The following is a 23,070-nucleotide window of genomic DNA, read 5'->3' as shown; positions in this document are numbered from 1 at the left end:
CCTTGTTCCATGTAACAGTACCCCAACGTGCCAGTACCCTGACGTGCAAGTAACCCAACGTTGTGCTCAATAGCGCCCTCTATGCATTTTTATGGAGCATTTCCAATTGTATGATTCAAGCGATACACAACTAAAGATGACTTGACCAAGATTTATGAAAACTGGGAGGCATACCTATTAGCTTAAGACCTACAAAAGGTATTCTGTAGCCGTATGCTAAACCTAAAAGGAAGTCCACCATTTTGAATTTATTTTGGGAATTGCACACCATATTTTGCGTTTTGATTATACTTTGCACACACAAGGCTTGTCAAAAACATTTTAGATGGTCTTGTCCTATTTGACAGTACCCCAACGTGCCAGTACCCCGACGTGCAAGTACCCCAACTTGGCCCGGGTTGCGAGGGCCCTTTATAGCTGCTCGCAGCTCTAGTTCTTCTTCTTTTTCTTCTCCGCAAACAATCGCATTTTTGAGACACTAAACGTGAACGAAAACTCACCAAACTTTACACGCACATCAGGCCTGGCGAAAAATTTGATATTTTAAAGTCGCCATACATGATAACAGAAAAATGGCTCTGTAGCGCCACCTACATAGGTTTAACGGATCCCTGTCCCGCTACGATTGTCCTATGGCTACGAAAATTGTGTGGCACCTGTAGCACATCCAGATGAACAAAAACCTCTTTGATATGTGTACCCTAAAATAGACAGGAAGTGAGGTATGAGTATTTGAATGTCCAATTTTGGCCCATTTTTGCACATTTACAGGGGTCATACTTTTGCCCGCTTCTCCTACACGGTTAACCCGATTGACTTCAAACTTGGGCTGTACCATCTCAACACCTGGGACAACATCATGGTAAAAAATCTAAAGTTTTTGACATACTATATGACGGTGGCGGGGCATCAAATTTACAGTTTCAAAATTCTTACTTAACGAAGCATTGCCGGTGGTACGTTTAATCTAGAGCTACGAAAATTGGTCCACATATGTAACAGACTATGATCTACAAAAAAGCCTGTTGGTGCCATATGCTAAACCTAACAGGAAGTCCGCCAGAGGCGAGGCATCAAATTTTGTGTTTCAAAATTCTAACTTAATGAAGCATTCCCGGCTGTACATTTCACCTAGAGTTACCAATATTTGAAGACATATGTAACAGCCCTCAAGGTACAAAAAACTCTTTTTGAACCATATGCTAAACCGAACAGGAAGTCCGCCATTTTGATTTACTTTGGAACGTGTTGCCATTTTTTGGGCCATTTCATAAGGGTCTTATTTTAACGAACTCCTCCTACAGAGTTTATCCGATCATCTCCAAACTTGGTGTGATTCATCTTAAGATGTTGAAGATGAAAAGTTATTGAAAGCTTTTTATTTTGTCGCACGCTGTTGCCGTGGCATGCACAGTTTGCAAAGGAAAAAATTACTTCTTAATGAAGCATTCCCAGTTGTACGAAGCAGCTAGAGCTACGAAAATTTGGAGACAAATGTAACAGCCCACGATGTACAAAAAAGTCTCTTGGTGCCATGTGCTAAACCCAACAGGAAGTCCCGTAGGGGCCGGGCATCACATTTTGAGCTAATTACTCCTCTTTAACGAAGCATTCCCGGTTGTACGTTTCACCTAGCGCTATGATAATTTAGAGGCATACATAAGAGCCCACGATGTACAAAAAAGTCTCTTGGAACCATGTGCTAAACCAAACAGGAAGTCCGCCATTTTGATTTATGATGGGATTTGTAGCCTTTTTTTGTGGCCTTTTTTAGGGGTCATATTTTAACTCCTCCTACAAAATTCATCCGACCGTGTTCAAACTTGGTGTGTTTCATCTTAAGATGTTTAAGATGCAAATTTATCGAAAGTTTTTTATTTTGTCGCACGCTGCTGCTATAGCGATGCATTGGTTGCCAAGTAAAGTGCTGCTTTGTTTTTTTTTATCTATACATGTGTGAAAACTCGTGAAACTTTGCACACACATCAGACTTGTCATTAACATGAATTTTTAGAGATTTCTTGTGCAATTTGCAATAAATCGCACCCTCTATACATTTTTTATGGAGCATTTCCGATTGGATGATTCAAGCGCGAAATAACTAAAGATGACTTGACTTGACCTAGATTTGTGAAAACTCAGAGGCATACCTATTATATTATTATTATTTTTTGTACCTTACAAGATTATCTCTTGTGCCACATTAAACCCCTTTGCAGGCCTGAGCCAAACCATCCATACATTTGATACCACTGCTTTATTTCAATGGTCAAGAACTTCATAACCACACCTACTTATGCTTGTCCTTGCATATATAGTAGACAACAAAGAGCTCTTTCAACAAAAGACATTTCCATCTACAAAGTCATACAAGGTAAGCACTCTATAAATTCTGCAATCACTACACTTCTATTCCTAAATTATCACTTCAAATACCAACAATGGTTAATACAGCTACAAATTTCTTGTATGTTTATGAAGTATGATACTGTATTTATTTCTACTCCTTTGCTTTTCTACAGAACATGAACAAATCACCAAGCAAATTCTCTTTTGATAAAGACCCTCTAATCATCTCCATACGCAAAGATTGCCAACTTTTTTCCGTAAGTATACAATACATAAACTAAACAGGACAACTTTCTCAATCATATACAGTATGCCATACATATATGTATTAAGTTCTCATTTATTAACAGGTTTGTTAAAGGCACCTTTAGTGTGTTTTTCTGTTTGTAATGTTTCTCCACGAGCACGTCTAGCCATTGATATCATGTAGAACACATATGCTAACCTTTTAGAGACAATTGAAGCTTACTTGCACAGTAGCCACTATCTTAACCACTTAATTCACATGTCTACTTGACAACTTATTACATGTAGTGAAATGGTACTTTGTGCGTCTTATGCTTTTTTCTGAATACTGCTTTTCAACTCTTTCCTTAAAACCAATACATGCGGTACTGTTATACTGTATAAATATATATGTCCGTGTGTATATATTTGTATATTCTTTCAAATAAACTCGTTTTGACACACACAGCCATTGAGTAACATGCAACACGACCACAACGTTTTGCACCAACACGTTACCTCTGCTATTTAGAATCATGGAATCTAACATGACTGATTTTCATTGAATGCTTTGTCATTACAGTATGCATGCATTGATCATGCTTCCAGTCGCAATGACTTATACCAGCGCAGCCTTGATCTTCATTCCCAAATGAACCAACTAGTCCATGTGACTCGAGTCAATCGAGCACTTGAAAAACAGATAGACTTCAAAACCAAGCTTGTGAAAGAACTCCAGACTGCATTGGATATAAAGGATGCATGTGATGCATTTGTCCGTGATGGTAAGCTATATGACATGGAAGACACACAAACACTAACACAGCAAGCATCCCCATCCTACACATTGTGTATAATGAATGACATGTTTGACAATGGACATTTTTACATTTTTTTGTTAATGCACGTTCCTTTTTTTCTGTTAGGAATATCTTGAAGGTAACATTGGACTGTTAACTAAAACACTGACTGATTATTGAGCCGCAATTTCTCAATGTATATAATGTGAATACATACTACACTTGATTACTTTCAAATGTGACTGATATCATGTAGCTATGCTGTGATCTTGCCCTCTTTCATCCACTGATAGACACTTCAAAGTTCTTTTTTTTCTGTATCTTCTCAAAATAACTGACATATTCATGGAAAAGATTGTATTTAAATTCTATCATTATTAATTACTATTATTATGTTTATGTCTTTGCCCCTGATTATGATGTTTCTATACCATAGATTTTTTTTAAAACAAATTTTGGACATACTGTGACTTGACCTTTACAATACTAATTTTTACTAAGAAAAAATCAATCACACACCATAATATTTTATACTTATCCTGCATGTATCTGGACACACCATGCCAAATTTTACACTTACATAACCATTTATGTACCTGTCGTATCCTTACTTTTATTCATCATTTCATCACACAATCCTAAAACATTGCTTTTTGACCCAGAGGATTCAACTATACCATTTTTGCGTGTCTTATTACTTACTAGCTATATTATTTATTAACGGGCAAAAACTATGAATATAAGATCACCGTCAAATATTACGTCTGTAATATCCATATACAGTGCATTACATAATATGCATTTGTATTAAGACACTACCATGCTAAAAATATGCACACGACTGTTCTGTAAACTACACCTAAGACAACCAAACTTCACAGATCTAACATGATTCTTCATTCTTTTTTGTTCTACAGATGTATCAAATGCTGCCACACAGACAGAAGAAGCCACTGAGGACATGCACGAAGACGATGATCACAATATAACAGGACAGGTTAACCCCCCTGAAGTTTTAGCCCGCAGGTCAAAGCGTCCTAGGACTAATTCATCCATGGAGGTTACATTATCCTAAGACAGACTATGTGCTAACCCAAACTCTTTGACCCCAAGGGATTCATCTGTCCCAGAAAACTTTTACACTAAAGAGTTTATCTGTCCTAGGGCGCTGTTAACCCCAGGTTAAAGTGTTATTTAATCTGTCCTGTTACAACAGCTATACATAAACAGCTGCATTCCTCTCCTGTTCCATCTCTCGCACTTCTTTCATCTCTTTTTCTCCTCAACTTATACCTATGCTTGCTCATGTGCTTTTTTCCCCTTTAGATGATGTCATTGGTTAGCCTGCTTCAAAGCTACATTTTTTCTTGAATAACTGTCACACATTTACTGTTTGCTGGACCCTACAAAACTGTCACAATACTTCACTATGTCATGAATACATATGTGTTGCACAGCGACACCACATTAAGAGTCATCAAAAAGCTTTTTATTTGATCACACACCATCTCTGTGCCATGCAATGTTTTCAAATAAACAGATGCTGGTTTTGAATATCAAACGAGCGACTTTTCATGAAACTTTGCACACACATCAGAAAGTCCACACTTTTGAATTTATTTTGGGAATTGTGCATCATTTTTGGCCTTTTACTGCACCTTTTTACACACAAGGCACGGCAAATGCATTTCTATTTTCCATGGTCCTTGTCTATTTAACAGTACCCCAACGTGCAAGTCCCCCGACTTGCATATACCCCAACGTGGCCCGGGTTGCGAGGGCCCTTTATAGCTGCTCGCAGCTCTAGTTATTAGGGCCCGAGCAGCGGCGGCGGCGGTGCCGCTGCGAGGCCCTATTGTTTTTGTAGGAATTCTTCTTATTATTAGGGCCCGAGCAGCGACCGCTGCAAGGTCCCTCTTGTTTTTGTAAGAATTATTCTTCTTCTTCTTCTCCGTAAACGATTGCATTTTTGAGGGCCTAAACATTTACGAAAACTCACCAAACTTTGCAGTCTCTTCGGGCCCGGCGAAAAATTTGATATTATGTAGTTGCCATAACAATGCGACTCTATAGCGCCCCCTAGCGTAGAAAAATAAAAACCAATCCCGGCCCGTTTGACCTAGTGCTACGAAAATTGCCAGGCACGTGTAGCACCCCGAGACGCACAAAAAAGTCAGTGGAAGCCATTTCCTAAAATGTACAGGAAGTGAGCTATGAATTTTTGAATGTCCAATTTTGGCCCATTTTGGCACATACACTGTGGTCATACTTTTTCCGCCTTTGCAAATATTTTTCAGCCAGTTGGCTTCAAACTTGCCATGTATCATCTCAAGGCCCAAGACAACAACTGGGCAAAATATCTGAACTTTTTGGAATACTATATGACGGGGGCGGGGCATCAAATATTGCCTTTAAAATTTAATTTGTCCAGAAAGACAAAATGCTGAATAACTCCCATGAACAAGCTCCAAAAAATCTCAAACTTCTCATGCAACTTAATAGTCACGGCCTGAAAACATCTATATGATACAATTCTGTTATATATATAGCGCCACCTAGTGGTGACAATAAATGTCATACTTTACGTTTTTAGCTACTGTGCCAAGCTCTTTGAAGGGATCCAGTTGAAAATTGGTCAGACAAGCCTTAAGATGTTGATCATGCCCCACACTGAATATTGTAACTTTTCGCCAAAGGGCGTGGCCGCTACGGTGCCGCAAAGTCTAAAGATTTTTCGTGACAATAAAAGCTGCATTAACTTGACCGAGATGATCCTATCTTCTCAAAATTTCACACATTTGATGAGAGTCCAGCCCTTAAGACATCTACGAACTTATATTTCATCTTACTGATAGCGCCACCTAGTGGCAAATTTTTTTCTTACGATTTTTCTTCAATGTTTTTCTCCAACCACATTAACTGCACCTACCTCATATTTGCTCAGATGAGGGTTTCGGTCTTCATGATGTCACAATACGAAGTTTGTGAGTTTTCGCGAATCGCTGTGGGCGTGGCTAAGCGCTGTTCGCCAAGAAAACAACACCAATTTTGAGGGCCTAAACCGGCACAGAAACACATGAAACTTTGCACACACATCTGGCCTGGTAAAATGAGCAATATTTTAATGTTGATTGTGCTATTTTTACAAAAATGACTCAATAGCGCCCCCTAGAAAATTTTAATGAAGCAGCCCCGGTTGTACGTTTAAGCAAGATCTACGAAAAATTTTAGGTGTATGAGGGAGCCCAAGACCTACATAAAAGTCTCTTGGACCCATATGCTAAAATGAACAGGAAGTGAACTACGAATTTTTGAATGTCCCATTTTTGATGATTTTTGCACATTTACAGGGGGCATACTTTTGCCCACTTCTTCTCCACGTTTCATCCGACTGAGTTAAGACTTGACCTGGACAATGTCAAGACCTGAGCCAACGACAGGGGGGAAAATCTTGACTTTTCGAAATACTATATGATGAGGGCGTGGCATCAAAATTTGTGTTTCGCAATGAAAAAGGATATGCTTGATAACTCCCCGGTACATGCTCCAAAAAATCCCAAACTTGACATGTATGTTTATCGTCAAGGCCTGAAGTTATCTCTATGACAACATTCAGTTATAAATACAGCGCCACCTAGCCCTTGAGGCATAATGTATATAAAAAAAAATAAAAAAAAACACATACGGTATTTTGTACAAAAAATGTAAACTCATTCTAAGTGTGATAACTAAGTCATTTATGAATATGCTTTTAGTTTCCACCACTCAAAATGTTCACTGGCATCAGACTTATCCAAACATATATATATTTTTATTTATTTTTGATAGCCTCTGTGGACATTAAAAGCAATATCGTGAATGAAGGATATGCTTAATAACTCCACGGTACATGCTCCAAAAAAAATCCCACACTTGACATGTATGCTTATAATCAAGGCCTGAAGGTATCTCGATGACAACATTCAGTTATAAATACAGCGCCACCTAGCCCTTGAGGCTTATATAAAAAAACAAAAAAACACATACGGTATTTTGTACAAAAAATGTAAACTCATTCTAAGTGTGATGACTAAGTCATTTATGAATATTCTTTTAGTTTCCACCACTCAAATTGTTCACTGGCTTCACACCGATCCAAACGTATGTACGTTTCCATTTTGTTTTATTCATTTTTGATTGCCCCTTTGGACAATAAAAGTAACATTGTGCAATGAGTACAACGAGCGATGATGTCTATATACACTTTTACAAAAAATACAAATCAGGGCAACTCATTGCCTAAAAATAAAAAAAGGACGCTGATTTTTGCAGGTCTTAACAATCACCAAAACCCGTTGAGCTTGACACACACTGGCAAAAAAAATATTCTACATGTAAACGTTTATTATGCCATTTTCAAAGAAATTTTGCTTCCAATATGCCAGTACCCCAACGTGCCAGTACCCTAACGTCCAAGTACCCCAACGTGCAAGGACCATAACGTGGCCCGGGCTGCGAGGGCCCTTTATAGCTGCTCGCAGCTCTAGTTATTCTTATTATTATTCTTCTCCGCAAACAATCGCATTTTTGAGACACTAAACGTGACCGAAAACTCACCAAACTTTACACGCACATCAGGCCTGGCGAAAAATTTGATATTTTAAAGTCGCCATACATGATAACAGAAAAATGGCTCCTTAGCGCCCCCTACATAGGTTAAACGGATCCCTGTCCCGCTACGATTGTCCGACGGCTATGAAAATTGTGTGGCACCTGTAGCACATCCCAATGAACAAAAACCTCTTTGAAGTGTGTACCCTAAAATAGACAGAAAGTGAGGTATGAGTATTTAAATGTCCAATTTTTGCCAATTTTTGCACATTTACAGGGGTCATACTTTTGCCCGCTTCTCCTACACGGTTAACCCGATTGACTTCAAACTTGGGATGTACCATCTCAACACCTGGGACAACATCATTGTGAAAAATGAAAAGTTTTTGATATACTATATGACGGCGGCGGCGCATCAAATTTAGAGTTTAAAAATTCTTACTTCACGAGGCATTGCCGGTTGTACGTTTAATCTAGAGCTACGAAAATTGGTACACATATGTAACAGGCTATGACCTACAAAAAACTCTTTTTGAACCATATGCTAAACCTAACAGGAAGTCCACCATTTTGATTTATTTTGGAACGTGTTGCCATTTTTTTGGCCATTTCATTGGAGTCTTATTTTAACGAACTCCTCCTACAGTGTTTATCCGATCATCTTCAAACTTGGTGTGATTCATCTTAAGATGTTGAAGATGAAAAGTTATTGAAAGCTTTGTATTTCGTCGCACGCTGTTGTCATGGCATGCACTGTTTGCAAAGGAAAAAAAATATCCTTAAAGAAGCATTGCCAGTTGTACGAAGCAGCTAGAGCTACGAAAATTTGTAGACATATGTAACAGCCCAAGATGTACAAAAAAAGTCTCCTGGTGCCCTGTGCTAAACCCAACAGGAAGTCCCCCAGGGGCCGGGCATCACATTTTGAGCTAAAAAAAACTCCTCTTTAACAAAGCATACCCGGCTGTACGTTTCACCTAGAGTTACCAAAATTTGTAGAGGTATATAACAGCCCTCGAGGTACAAAAAACTCTTTTTGAACCATATGCTAAACCTAACAGGACGTCCGCCATTTTGATTTACTTTGGAATGTGTTGCCATTTTTTTTGGCTATTTCATAGGGGTCATATTTTAACAAACTCCTCCTACAGAGTTTATCCAATCATCTTCAAACTTGGTGTGATTCATCTTAAGATGTTGAAAATGAAAAGTTATTGAAAGTTTTTTATTTCGTCACACGCTGTTGTCGTGGCATGCACTTTTTGCAAAGGAAAAAAAATCTTATTAATGAAGCATTCCCAGTTGTACGAAGCAGCTAGAGCGACGAAAAATTGTAGACATATGTAACAGTCCAGGATGTACAAAAAAGTCTCTTGGTGCCATGTGCTTAACCTAACAGGAAGTCCCCCAGGGGCCGGGCATCACATTTTGAGCTAAAAAACTCCTCTTTAACGAAGCATTCCCGGTTGTACGTTTCACCTAGCGCTATGATAATTTGCAGGCATACATAAGAGCCCATGATGTACAAAAAAGTCTCTTGGAACCATGTGCTAAACCAAACAGGAAGTCTGCCATTTTGATTTATGATGGGATTTGTTGCCATTTTTTGTGGCCTTTTTCAGGGGTCATATTTTAACGAACCCCTCCTACAAAATTTATCCGACTGTCTTCAAACTTGGTGTGTTTCATCTTAAGATGTTTAAGATGCAAAGTAATCGAAAGTTTTTTATTTTGTAACACGCTGTTGCCATAGCAATGCATTGTTTGTCAAGTGCTGCTTTTTTTTTTTTTTATACACATGAAAACTCATGAAACTTTGCAAACACATCAGACTTGTCATGAACATGAATTTTCAGAGATTTATTGTGCAATTTGCAATAAATAGCACCCCTAGACATTTTTATGAAGCATTTCCGATTGTATGATTATGCTAGACCTACAAAAAAGTATTATGTAGCCATTTGCCAAACCAAAGAGGAAGTCCGCTATTTTGATTTTATTTTGGGAATTATACATCATTTTTGGCCTTTTTCATTAAACTTTGCACAGACAAGGCATGGAAAAAACTAACATTTTAAATGGTCCTTGTTCCATGTAACAGTTGTCAAGTGCTGCTTTTTTTTTTTTTTTTATACACATGAAAACTCATGAAACTTTGCAAACACATCAGACTTGTCATGAACATGAATTTTTAGAGATTTATTGTGCAATTTGCAATAAATAGCGCCCTCTAGACATTTTTATGAAGCATTTCCGATTGTATGATTATGCTAGACCTACAAAAAAGTATTATGTAGCCATTTGCCAAACCAAAGAGGAAGTCCGCTATTTTGATTTTATTTTGGGAATTATACATCATTTTTGGCCTTTTTCATTAAACTTTGCACAGACAAGGCATGGAAAAAACTAACATATTAAATGGTCCTTGTTCCATGTAACAGTACCCCAACGTGCCAGTACCCTGACGTGCAAGTAACCCAACGTTGTGCTCAATAGCGCCTTCTATGCATTTTTATGGAGCATTTCCAATTGTATGATTCAAGCGATACACAACTAAAGATGACTTGACCAAGATTTATGAAAACTGGGAGGCATACCTATTAGCTTAAGACCTACAAAAGGTATTCTGTAGCCGTATGCTAAACCTAAAAGGAAGTCCACCATTTTGAATTTATTTTGGGAATTGCACACCATATTTTGCGTTTTGATTAAACTTTGCACACACAAGGCTTGTCAAAAACATTTTAGATGGTCCTTGTCCTATTTGACAGTACCCCAACGTGCCAGTACCCCGACGTGCAAGTACCCCAACGTGGCCCGGGTTGCGAGGGCCCTTTATAGCTGCTCGCAGCTCTAGTTAGGGCCCGAGCAGCGACCGCTGCGAGGTCCCTATTGTTTTTCAAGGAATTCTTATTATTCTTCTTCTTTTTAGGGCCCGAGCAGCGACCGCTGCGAGGTCCCTATTGTTCCTGAAGGAATTCTTATTATTATTAGGGCCCGAGCAGCGGCGGCGGCGGTGCCGCTGCGAGGCCCTATTGTTTTTGTAGGAATTCTTCTTATTATTATTAGGGCCCGAGCAGCGACCGCTGCGAGGTCCCTATTGTTTTTGTAAAAATTATTATTATTATTATTATTATTATTATTATTATTATTATTATTCTTCTTCTTCTTCTTCTTTATTCTCCGCAAACAATCGCGATTTTGGGTACCTAAATATTCACGAAAACTCACCAAACTTTGCACACTCCTCAGGTCCGGCGAAAAATTTGATATTATGAAGTCGTTATAACAACGCGGCTCTATAGCGCCCCCTAGCGTAGAAAAATAAAAACCAAGCCCGACACGTTTGAGCTAGAGCAACGAAAATTGGCAGGCACGTGGAGCACCCCGAGACGCACAAAAAAGTCTATTGGGACCATGTAGCTAAAATGTACAGGAAGTGAGCTATGAATTTTTTAATGTCCAATTTTGGCCTATTTTGGCACATTCACTGTGGTCATGCTTTTTCCCCCTTTGCAAACATTTTTCATCCAATTGACTTCAAACTTGGCATTTATCATCTCAAGACCTAAGAGAACAGCTGGGCAAAACATCTTGCCTTTTCGAAATACTATACGACGGGGGCGGAGCATCAAATATTGCCTTTAAAATTTCATTTGTCCAGAAAGAGCAAATGCTTAATAACTCCCATGTTGAAGCTCCAAAAAATCTCAAACTTCTCAGGCAACGTAATAGTCACAGCCTGAAAACATCTATATGACAAAATTCAGTTATACATATAGCGCCACCTAGTGGTTACAATAAATGTCATACTTTACGTTTTTAGCTACTGTGCTGAGCTTGTTGAAGGGATCCATTTGAAAATTGGTCAGAAAAGCCTTAAGATGTTGATCATGCCCCACACCGAATATTGTAACTTTTCATCAAAGGGCGTGGCCGCTACGGTGACGCAAAATCTGAAGATTTTTCGTGAAAATAAAAGCTGCATTAACTTGACCGAGATGATCCTATCTTCTCAAAATTTCACACATTTGATGAGAGTCCAGCTCTAAAGACATCTACTAACTTACATTTCATCTAACTGATAGCGCCACCTAGTGGCAATTTTTCTTCTTACGAATTTTCTTCTACGTTTTTCTCCAAACACGTTAACTGGACCTACCTCATATTTGCTCAGAGGAGGGTTTCGGCCTTCATGATGTCACAACACGAAGTTTGTGAGTTTTCGCGAATTGCTGTAGGCGTGGCTAAGCGCTGTTCGCCAAGAAAACAACGCCAGTTTTGAGGGTCTAAACATGCACAGAAACTCCTGAAACTTGGCACACACATCTGGCCTGGTAAAATGAGCAATATTTTATTGTTGATTGTGCTATTTTTACAAAAATGACTCAATAGCGCCCCCTCGAAATTTTTAACGAAGCAGCCCCGGTTGTACGTTTAAGCAAAAACGCCGAATATTTTTAGGTGTATGAGGGAGCCCAAGACCTACAAAAACGTCTCTTGTACCCATATGCTAAAATGAACAGGAAGTGAGCTACGAATTTTTGAATGTCCCATTTTTGACGATTTTTGCACATTCACAGGGGGCAGACTTTTGCCCACTTCTCCTACACGTTTCATCCGACTGAGTTAAGACTTGGCCTGGACCATGTCAAGACCTGAGCCAACGACAGGGGGAAAAATTTTGACTTTTCGAAATACTATATGATGAGGGCGGGGCATCAAAATTTGTGTTTCACAATGAAAAAGGATATGCTTGATAACTCCCCGGTACATGCTCCAAAAAATCCCAAACTTGACATGTATGTTTATCGTCAAGGCCTGAAGTTATCTCTATGACAACATTCAGTTATATATGCAGCGCCACCTAGCCCTTGAGGCATGAAAAAAAAATACCCCACATACGGTATTTTGTACAAAAAATGTACACTCATTCTAAGTGTGATAACTAAGTCATTTATGAATATTTTTTTAGTTTCCACCACTCAAAATGTTCACTGGCATCAGACTTATCCAAACATATATATATTTTTATTTATTTTTGATAGCCTCTATGGACATTAAAAGCAATATCGTGAATGAAGGATATGCTTAATAACTCCACGGTACATGCTCCAAAAAAAAATCCCACACTTGACATGTATGCTTATAATCAAGGCCTGAAGGTATCTCTATGACAACATTCAGTTATAAATACAGCGCCACCTAGCCCTTGAGGCTTATATAAAAAAAAAAAAAAATACCCCACATACGGTATTTTGTACAAAAAATGTACACTCATTCTAAGTGTGATAACTAAGTCATTTATGAATATTCTTTTAGTTTCCACCACTCAAAATGTTCACTGGCATCAGACTTATCCAAACATACATATTTTTGTTATTTAGTTTTATGTATTTTTGATAGCCTCTATGGACATTAAAAGCAATATCGTGAATGAAGGCTATGCTTAATAAATCCACGGTACATGCTCAAAAAAAAAATCCCACACTTGACATGTATGCTTATAATCAAGGCCTGAAGGTATCTCTATGACAACATTCAGTTATAAATACAGCGCCACCTAGCCCTTGAGGCTTATATAAAAAAAAAATAAAAATACCCCACATACGGTATTTTGTACAAAAAATGTACACTCATTCTAAGTGTGATAACTAAGTCATTTATGAATATTCTTTTAGTTTCCACCACTCAAATTGTTCACTGGCTTCACACCGATCCAAACGTATGTACGTTTCCATTTCGTTTTATTCATTTTTGATTGCCCCTTTGGACAATAAAAGTAACATTGTGCAATGAGTACAACGAGCGATGATGTGTATATACACTTTTACAAAAAAATACCAATCAGGGCAACTCATTGCCTAATAATAAAAAAGGACGCTGATTTTTGCAGGTCTTAACAATCACCAAAACCCGTTGAGCTTGATACACACACTGGCAAAAAAATATTCTACATGTAAACGTTTATTATGCCATTTTCAAAGAAATTTTGCTTCCAATATGCCAGTACCCGAATGTGCCAGTACCCCAACGTGCAAGTACCCCAACGTGCAAGGACCCCAACGTGGCCCGGGCTGCGAGGGCCCTTTATAGCTGCTCGCAGCTCTAGTTATTCTTATTATTATTCTTCTCCGCAAACAATCGCATTTTTGAGACGCTAAACGTGAACGAAAACTCACCAAACTTTACACGCACATCAGGCCTGGCGAAAAATTTGATATTTTAAAGTCGCCATACATGATAACAGAAAAATGGCTCCATAGCGCCACCTACATAGGTTAAACGGATCCCTGTCCCGCTACGATTGTCCTATGGCGACGAAAATTGTGTGGCACCCGTAGCACATCCAGATGAACAAAAACCTCTTTGATGTGTGTACCCTAAAATAGACAGAAAGTGAGGTATGATCATCTGACTGTCCAATTTTGGCCCAGTTTTGCACATTTACAGGGGTCATACTTTTGCCCGCTTCTCCTACACGGTTAACCCGATTAACTTCAAACTTGGGATGGACCATCTCAACACCTGGGACAACATCATTGTAAAAAATCTAAAGTTTTTGATATACTATATGACGTCGGCGACGCATCAAATTTAGAGTTTAAAAATTCTTACTTCATGAAGCATTGCCGGTTGTACGTTTAATCTAGAGCTACGAAAATTTGTACACATATGTAACAGGCTATGACCTACAAAAAACTCTTTTTGAACCATATGCTAAACCTCACAGGAAGTCCGCCATTTTGATTTATTTTGGAACGTGTTGCCATTTTTTTGGCCATTTCATTGGGGTCTTATTTTAACGAACTCCTCCTACAGTGTTTATCCGATCATCTTCAAACTTGGTGTGATTCATCTTAAGATGTTGAAGATGAAAAGTTATTGAAAGCTTTGTATTTCGTCGCACGCTGTTGTCATGGCATGCACTGTTTGCAAAGGAAAAAAAATATCCTTAAAGAAGCATTGCCAGTTGTACGAAGCAGCTAGAGCTACGAAAATTTGTAGACATATGTAACAGCCCAAGATGTACAAAAAAGTCTCTTGGTGCCCTGTGCTAAACCCAACAGGAAGTCCCCCAGGGGCCGGGCATCACATTTTAAGCTAAAAAACTCCTCTTTAACAAAGCATACCCGGCTGTACGTTTCACCTAGAGTTACCAAAATTTGTAGAGGTATATAACAGCCCTCGAGGTACAAAAAACTCTTTTTGAACCATATGCTAAACCTAACAGGATGTCCGCCATTTTTATTTACTTTGGAATGTGTTGCCATTTTTTGGGCCATTTCATAGGGGTCATATTTTAACGAACTCCTCCTACAGAGTTTATCCGATCATCTTCAAACTTGGTGTGACTCATCTTAAGATGTTGAGGATGAAAAGTTATTGAAAGCTCTTTATTTCGTCGCACGCTGTTGTCGTGGCATGCACTTTTTGCAAAGGAAAAAAATCCCTCTTAATGAAGCATTCCCAGTTGTACGAAGTAGCTAGAGCTACAAAAAATTGTAGACATATGTAACAGCCCACAGTGTACAAAAAAGTCTCTTGGTGCCATGTGCTAAACCCAACAGGAAGTCCCCCAGGGGCCGGGCATCACATTTTGAGCTAGAAAACTCCTCTTTAACGAAGCATTCCCGGTTGTACGTTTCACCTAGCGCGATGATAATTTGCAGGCATACATAAGAGCCCACGATGTACAAAAAAGTCTCTTGGAACCATGTGATAAACCAAACAGGAAGTCTGCCATTTTGATTTACGATGGGATTTGTTGCCATTTTTTGTGGCCTTTTTCAGTTGTCATATTTTAACGAACTCCTCGTACAAAGTTCATCCAACCGTCTTCAAACTTGGTGTGTTTCATCTTAAGATGTTTAAGATGCAAAGTTATCAAAAGTTTTTTATTTTGTCGCACGCTGCTGCTATAGCGATGCAGTTTGCCAAGTGAAGTGCTGCTTTGTTTTTTTATCTATACATGTGTGAAAACTTATGAAACTTTGCAAACACATCAGACTTGTCATGAACATGAATTTTTAGAGATTTATTGTGCAATGTGTGAAAACTCATGAAACTTTGCAAACACATCAGACTTGTCATGAACATGAATTTTTAGAGATTTATTGTGCAATTTGCAATAAATAGCGCCCTCTAGACATTTTTATGAAGTATTTCCGATTGTATGATTCTGCTAGATTTGTGACAATTAGGACAGACCCCTATCAGCCTAATACCTACAAAAAAGTATTATGTAGCCATTTGCCAAACCAAAGAGGAAGTCCGCTATTTTGATTTTATTTTGGGAATTATACATCATTTTTGGCCTCTTTCATTAAACTTTGCACAGACAAGGCATGGAAAAAACTAACATTTTAAATGGTCCTTGTTCCATGTAACAGTGCCCCAACGTGCCAGTACCCTGACGTGCAAGTAACCCAACGTTGTGCTCAATAGCGCCCTCTATGCATTTTTATGGAGCATTTCCAATTGTATGATTCAAGCGATACACAACTAAAGATGACTTGACCTAGATTTGTGAAAACTGGGAGGCATACCTATTAGCTTAAGACCTACAAAAAGTATTCTGTAGCCGTATGCTAAACCTAAAAGGAAGTCCGCCATTTTGAATTTATTTTGGGAATTGCACACCATCTTTGGACTTTTACACTAACAAAGCTTGTCAAAAACATTTTAGATGGTCCTTGTCCGATTTGACAGTTCCCCAACGTGCCAGTACCCTGACGTGCAAGTACCCCAATGTGGCCCAGGTTGCGAGGGCCCTTTATAGCTGCTCGCAGCTCTAGTTCTTCTTCTTCTTCTTTGTTATTATTCTTTTCCGCAAACAACCACATTTTTGAGGCACTAAACATGAACGAAAACTCACCAAACTTTACACGCAGATCGGGTCTGGCGAAAAATTTGATATTTTAAAGTCGCCATACATGATAACAGAAAAATGGCTCTGTAGCGCCACCTACATAGGTTTAACGGATCCCTGTCCCGCTACGATTGTCCTATGGCTACGAAAATTGTGTGGCACCTGTAGCACATCCAGATGAACAAAAACCTCTTTGATATGTGTACCCTAAAATAGACACGAAGTGAGGTATGAGTATTTGAATGTCCAATTTTGGCCCATTTTTGCACATTTACAGGGGTCATACTTTTGCCCGCTTCTCCTACACGGTTAACCCGATTGACTTCAAACTTGGGCTGTACCATCTCAACACCTGGGACAACATCACGGTAAAAAATCTAAAGTTTTTGACATACTATATGACGGTGGCGGGGCATCAAATTTACAGTTTCAAAATTCTTACTTAACGAAGCATTGCCGGTGGTACGTTTAATCTAGAGCTACGAAAATTGGTACACATATGTAACAGACTATGATCTACAAAAAAGCCTGTTGGTGCCATATGCTAAACCTAACAGGAAGTCCGCCAGAGGCGAGGCATCAAATTTTGTGTTTCAAAATTCTAACTTAATGAAGCATTCCCGGCTGTACATTTCACCTAGAGTTACCAATATTTGAAGACATATGTAACAGCCCTCAAGGTACAAAAAACTCTTTTTGAACCATATGCTAAACCGAACAGGAAGTCCGCCATTTTGATTTACTTTGGAACGTGTTGCCATTTTTTGGGCCATTTCATAGGGGTCTTATTTTAACGAACTCCTCCTACAGAGTTTATCCGATCATCTCCAAACTTGGTGTGATTCATCTTAAGATGTTGAAGATGAAAAGTTATTGAAAGCTTTTTATTTTGTCGCACGCTGTTGCCGTGGCATGCACAGTTTGCAAAGGAAAAAATTACTTCTTAATGAAGCATTCCCAGTTGTACGAAGCAGCTAGAGCTACGAAAATTTGGAGACAAATGTAACAGCCCACGATGTACAAAAAAGTCTCTTGGTGCCATGTGCTAAACCCAACAGGAAGTCCCGTAGGGGCCGGGCATCACATTTTGAGCTAAAAAACTCCTCTTTAACGAAGCATTCCCGGTTGTACGTTTCACCTAGCGCTATGATAATTTAGAGGCATACATAAGAGCCCACGATGTACAAAAAAGTCTCTTGGAACCATGTGCTAAACCAAACAGGAAGTCCGCCATTTTGATTTATGATGGGATTTGTAGACTTTTTTTGTGGCCTTTTTTAGGGGTCATATTTTAACTCCTCCTACAAAATTCATCCGACCGTGTTCAAACTTGGTGTGTTTCATCTTAAGATGTTTAAGATGCAAATTTATCGAAAGTTTTTTATTTTGTCGCACGCTGCTGCTATAGCGATGCATTGGTTGCCAAGTAAAGTGCTGCTTTGTTTTTTTTTATCTATACATGTGTGAAAACTCGTGAAACTTTGCACACACATCAGACTTGTCATTAACATGAATTTTTAGAGATTTCTTGTGCAATTTGCAATAAATCGCACCCTCTATACATTTTTTATGGAGCATTTCCGATTGGATGATTCAAGCGCGAAATAACTAAAGATGACTTGACTTGACCTAGATTTGTGAAAACTCAGAGGCATACCTATTATATTATTATTATTTTTTGTACCTTACAAGATTATCTCTTGTGCCACATTAAACCCCTTTGCAGGCCTGAGCCAAACCACGGTCCATACATTTGATACCACTGCTTTATTTCAATGGTCAAGTACTTCATAACCACACCTACTTATGCTTGTCCTTGCATATATAGTAGACAACAAAGAGCTCTTTCAACAAAAGACATTTCCATCTACAAAGTCATACAAGGTAAGCACTCTATAAATTCTGCAATCACTACACTTCTATTCCTAAATTATCACTTCAAATACCAACAATGGTTAATACAGCTACAAATTTCTTGTATGTTTATGAAGTATGATACTGTATTTATTTCTACTCCTTTGCTTTTCTACAGAACATGAACAAATCAACAAGCAAATTCTCTTTTGATAAAGACCCTCTAATCAACTCCATACGCAAAGATTGCCACCTTTTTTCCGTAAGTATACAATACATAAACTAAACAGGACAACTTTCTCAATCATATACAGTATGCCATACATATATGTATTAAGTTCTCATTTATTAACAGGTTTGTTAAAGGCACCTTTAGTGTGTTTTTCTGTTTGTAATGTTTCTCCACGAGCACATCTAGCCATTGATATCATGTAGAACACATATGCTAACCTTTTAGAGACAATTGAAGCTTACTTGCACAGTAGCCACTATCTTAACCACTTAATTCACATGTCTACTTGACAACTTATTACATGTAGTGAAATGGTACTTTGTGCGTCTTATGCTTTTTTCTGAACACTGCTTTTCAACTCTTTCCTTAAAACCAATACATGCGGCACTGTTATACTGTATAAATATATATGTCCGTGTGTATATATAACCATTTATGTACCTGTCGTATCCTTACTTTTATTCATCATTTCATCACACAATCCTAAAACATTGCTTTTTGACCCAGAGGATTCAACTATACCATTTTTGCGTGTCTTATTACTTACTAGCTATATTATTTATTAACGGGCAAAAACTATGAATATAAGATCACCGTCAAATATTACGTCTGTAATATCCATATACAGTGCATTACATAATATGCATTTGTATTAAGACACTACCATGCTAAAAATATGCACACGACTGTTCTGTAAACTACACCTAAGACAACCAAACTTCACAGATCTAACATGATTCTTCATTCTTTTTTGTTCTACAGATGTATCAAATGCTGCCACACAGACAGAAGAAGCCACTGAGGACATGCACGAAGACGATGATCACAATATAACAGGACAGGTTAACCCCCCTGAAGTTTTAGCCCGCAGGTCAAAGCGTCCTAGGACTAATTCATCCATGGAGGTTACATTATCCTAAGACAGACTATGTGCTAACCCAAACTCTTTGACCCCAAGGGATTCATCTGTCCCAGAAAACTTTTACACTAAAGAGTTTATCTGTCCTAGGGCGCTGTTAACCCCAGGTTAAAGTGTTATTTAATCTGTCCTGTTACAACAGCTATACATAAACAGCTGCATTCCTCTCCTGTTCCATCTCTCGCACTTCTTTCATCTCTTTTTCTCCTCTACTTATACCTATGCTTGCTCATGTGCTTTTTTCCCCTTTAGATGATGTCATTGGTTAGCCTGCTTCAAAGCTACATTTTTTCTTGAATAACTGTCACACATTTACTGTTTGCTGGACCCTACAAAACTGTCACAATACTTCACTATGTCATGAATACATATGTGTTGCACAGCGACACCACATTAAGAGTCATCAAAAAGCTTTTTATTTGATCACACACCATCTCTGTGCCATGCAATGTTTTCAAATAAACAGATGCTGGTTTTGAATATCAAACGAGCGACTTTTCATGAAACTTTGCACACACATCAGAAAGTCCACACTTTTGAATTTATTTTGGGAATTGTGCATCATTTTTGGCCTTTTACTGCACCTTTTTACACACAAGGCACGGCAAATGCATTTCTATTTTCCATGGTCCTTGTCTATTTAACAGTACCCCAACGTGCAAGTCCCCCGACTTGCATATACCCCAACGTGGCCCGGGTTGCGAGGGCCCTTTATAGCTGCTCGCAGCTCTAGTTATTTGTTATTATTCTTTTCCGCAAACAATCACATTTTTGAGACACTAAACGTGAACGAAAACTCACCAAACTTTACACACACGTCAGGCCTGGCGAAAAATTTGATATTTTAAAGTCGCCATAGGTGATAACAGAAAAATGGCTCCATAGCGCCACCTACATAGGTTAAACAGATCCCTGGCCCGCTACGATTGTCCGACGGCTATGAAAATTGTGTGGCACCTGTAGCACATCCAGATGAACAAAAACCTCTTTGATGTGTGTACCCTAAAATAGACAGGAAGTGAGATATGAGTATTTAAATGTCCAATTTTGGCCAATTTTTGCACATTTACAGGGGTCATACTTTTGCCTGCTTCTCCTACACGGGTAATCCAATTGACTTCAAACTTGGGATGTACCATCTCAAGACCTGGGACAACACCATGGTAAAAAATCTAAAGTTTTCGACATACTATATGACGGCGGTGGGGCATCAAATTTAGAGTTTCAAAACTCTTACTAAACGTAGTATTGCCGGTTGTATGTTTAACCTAGAGCTACGAAAATTGGTACACATATGTAACAGACTATGACCTACAAAAAAGTCTGTTGGTGCCATATGCTAAACCCAACAGGAAGTCCGCCAGAGGCGGGGCATCAAATTTTGAGTTTCAAAATTCTTACTTAATGAAGCATTCCCGGCTGTACGTTTCACCTAGAGTTACCAAAATTTAAAGACATATGTAACAGCCCTCAAGGTACAAAAAACTCTTTTTGAACCATATGCTAAACCTAACAGAAAGTCCACCATTTTGATTTACTTTGGAACGTGTTCCCATTTTTTTGGCCATTTCATAGGGGTCCTATTTTAACGAACTCCTCTTACAGAGTTTATCCGATCATCTTCAAACTTGGTGTGATTCATCTTAAGATGTTGAAGATGAAAAGTTATTGAAAGCTTTTTATTTCGCTGCACGCTGTTGTCGTGGCATGCACTTGTTTGCAAAGGAAAAAAATTCTTCTTAATGAAGAATTCTCAGTTGTACGAAGCAGCTAGAGCTACGAAAATTTGTAGACATATGTAACAGCCCACGATGTACAAAAAAGTCTCTTGCTGCTTTGTGCTAAACCCAACAGGAAGTCCCGCAAGGGCCGGGCATCACTTTTTGAGCTAAAAAACTCCTCTTTAACGAAGCATTCCCGGTTGTACCTTTCACCTAGCGCAATGATAATTTGGAGGCATACATAAGAGCCCACGATGTACAAAAAAGTCTTTTAGAACCATATGCTAAGCCAAACAGGAAGTCCGGCATTTTGATTTACTTTGCTATTTGTAGCCATTTTTTGGGGGCCTTTTATAGGCCTCATATTTTCTACAAAACTTATCAGATTGTCTTCATTCTTTGGCATGTTTCATCTGAAGTATTGCCGGTTATACGTTTAATCTAGAGCTACGAAAATTGGTACACATATGTAACAGACTATGATCTACAAAAAAGCCTGTTGGTGCCATATGCTAAACCTAACAGGAAGTCCGCCAGAGGCAGGGCATCAAATTTTGCATTTCAAAATTTTTACTTAATGAAGCATTTCCGGCTGTACGTTTCACCTAGAGTGACCAAAATTTGAAGACATATGTAACAGCCCTCGAGGTACAAAAAACTCTTTTTGAACCATATGCTAAACCTAACAGGAAGTCTGCCATTTTGATTTACTTTGGAACATGTTGCCATTTTTTTGGCCATTTCATAGGGGTCTTATTTTAACGAACTCCTCCTACAGAGTTTATCCGATCATCTTCAAACTTGGTGTGATTCATCTTAAGATGTTGACGATGAAAAGTTATTGAAAGCTTTTTTATTTCGTCGCACGCTGTTGTCATGGCATGCACTGTTGGCAAAGGAAAAAAAAATCCTTCTTAATGCAGCGTTCCCAGTTGGACGAAGCAGCTCGAGCTACAAAAATTTGTAGACATATGTACACATTTGTCCACATATATATATTTACATATGCATGTAAAAAAATTATGTCAGGCTAAACTAAATGGTTGATTAGGCCCCACACATTTTCACCTTACCATACCCGGCCCTCTTTGCAAAAGGTTTGAACACTCCTGGCCTAAACCTAGGTGTATACTCAAACTATGCACGCACATAAAGCCTGGAACAAAATGTGTAATTCTTCCTCTTCTTCTTCTTTATTCTCCGCAAACGATCGCGATTTTGGGTACCTAAACATTCACGAAAACTCACCGAACTTTGCGCACTCTTCGGGCCCGGCGAAAAATTTGATATTATGAAGGCGTCATAACAACGCGACTCTATAGCGCCCCCTAGCGTAGAAAAATAATAACCAAGCCCGGCACGTTTGAGCTAGAGCAACGAAAATTGGCAGGCACGTGTAGCACCCCGAGACGCACAAAAAAATCTATTGGGACCATGTAGCTAAAATGTACAGGAAATGAGCTATGAATTTTTTAATGTCCAATTTTGGCCTATTTTGGCACATTCAC

The 23,070-nt window shown here is 38.7% G+C and overlaps 1 protein-coding gene and 1 long non-coding RNA gene across 4 annotated transcripts; both read left to right on the top strand.

The window, feature by feature from the left end:
• The first annotated feature begins 789 nt into the window (after nucleotides 1-789).
• Nucleotides 790-5,037, top strand: LOC144021306 (uncharacterized). Of its 3 annotated transcripts, none has more exons than XR_013284101.1 (4): nucleotides 790-862; nucleotides 2,319-2,374; nucleotides 2,523-2,606; nucleotides 4,292-5,037. XR_013284101.1 is itself a non-coding variant. In XM_077525475.1 (4 exons), the coding sequence occupies exons 1-4, from the start codon at nucleotides 2,297-2,299 to the stop codon at nucleotides 4,447-4,449; spliced, it is 522 nt and encodes a 173-aa protein (XP_077381601.1). In that variant the 5' UTR covers nucleotides 2,277-2,296; the 3' UTR covers nucleotides 4,450-5,037. The 3 variants fall into 3 exon arrangements, 1 of the variants encoding a protein (XP_077381601.1); XM_077525475.1 differs by lacking the exon at nucleotides 790-862 and adding an exon at nucleotides 3,158-3,359 and having other exon boundaries at nucleotides 2,277-2,374; XR_013284100.1 differs by lacking the exon at nucleotides 790-862 and having other exon boundaries at nucleotides 2,277-2,374; nucleotides 4,292-5,036.
• Nucleotides 5,038-18,263: 13,226 nt separating this feature from the next.
• On the top strand, nucleotides 18,264-20,520 carry LOC144021194 (uncharacterized). Its single transcript, XR_013284074.1, has 3 exons — nucleotides 18,264-18,720; nucleotides 18,869-18,952; nucleotides 19,685-20,520. It is a non-coding gene; the product is annotated as an uncharacterized LOC144021194 (long non-coding RNA).
• The last annotated feature ends 2,550 nt before the right edge of the window (nucleotides 20,521-23,070 follow it).

The sequence above is a fragment of the Festucalex cinctus genome, chromosome 6 (assembly GCF_051991245.1).
Source record: "Festucalex cinctus isolate MCC-2025b chromosome 6, RoL_Fcin_1.0, whole genome shotgun sequence".
NCBI classification, from domain to species: Eukaryota; Metazoa; Chordata; class Actinopteri; order Syngnathiformes; family Syngnathidae; genus Festucalex; species Festucalex cinctus.
This window is presented reverse-complemented; position numbering and strand designations above follow the sequence as displayed.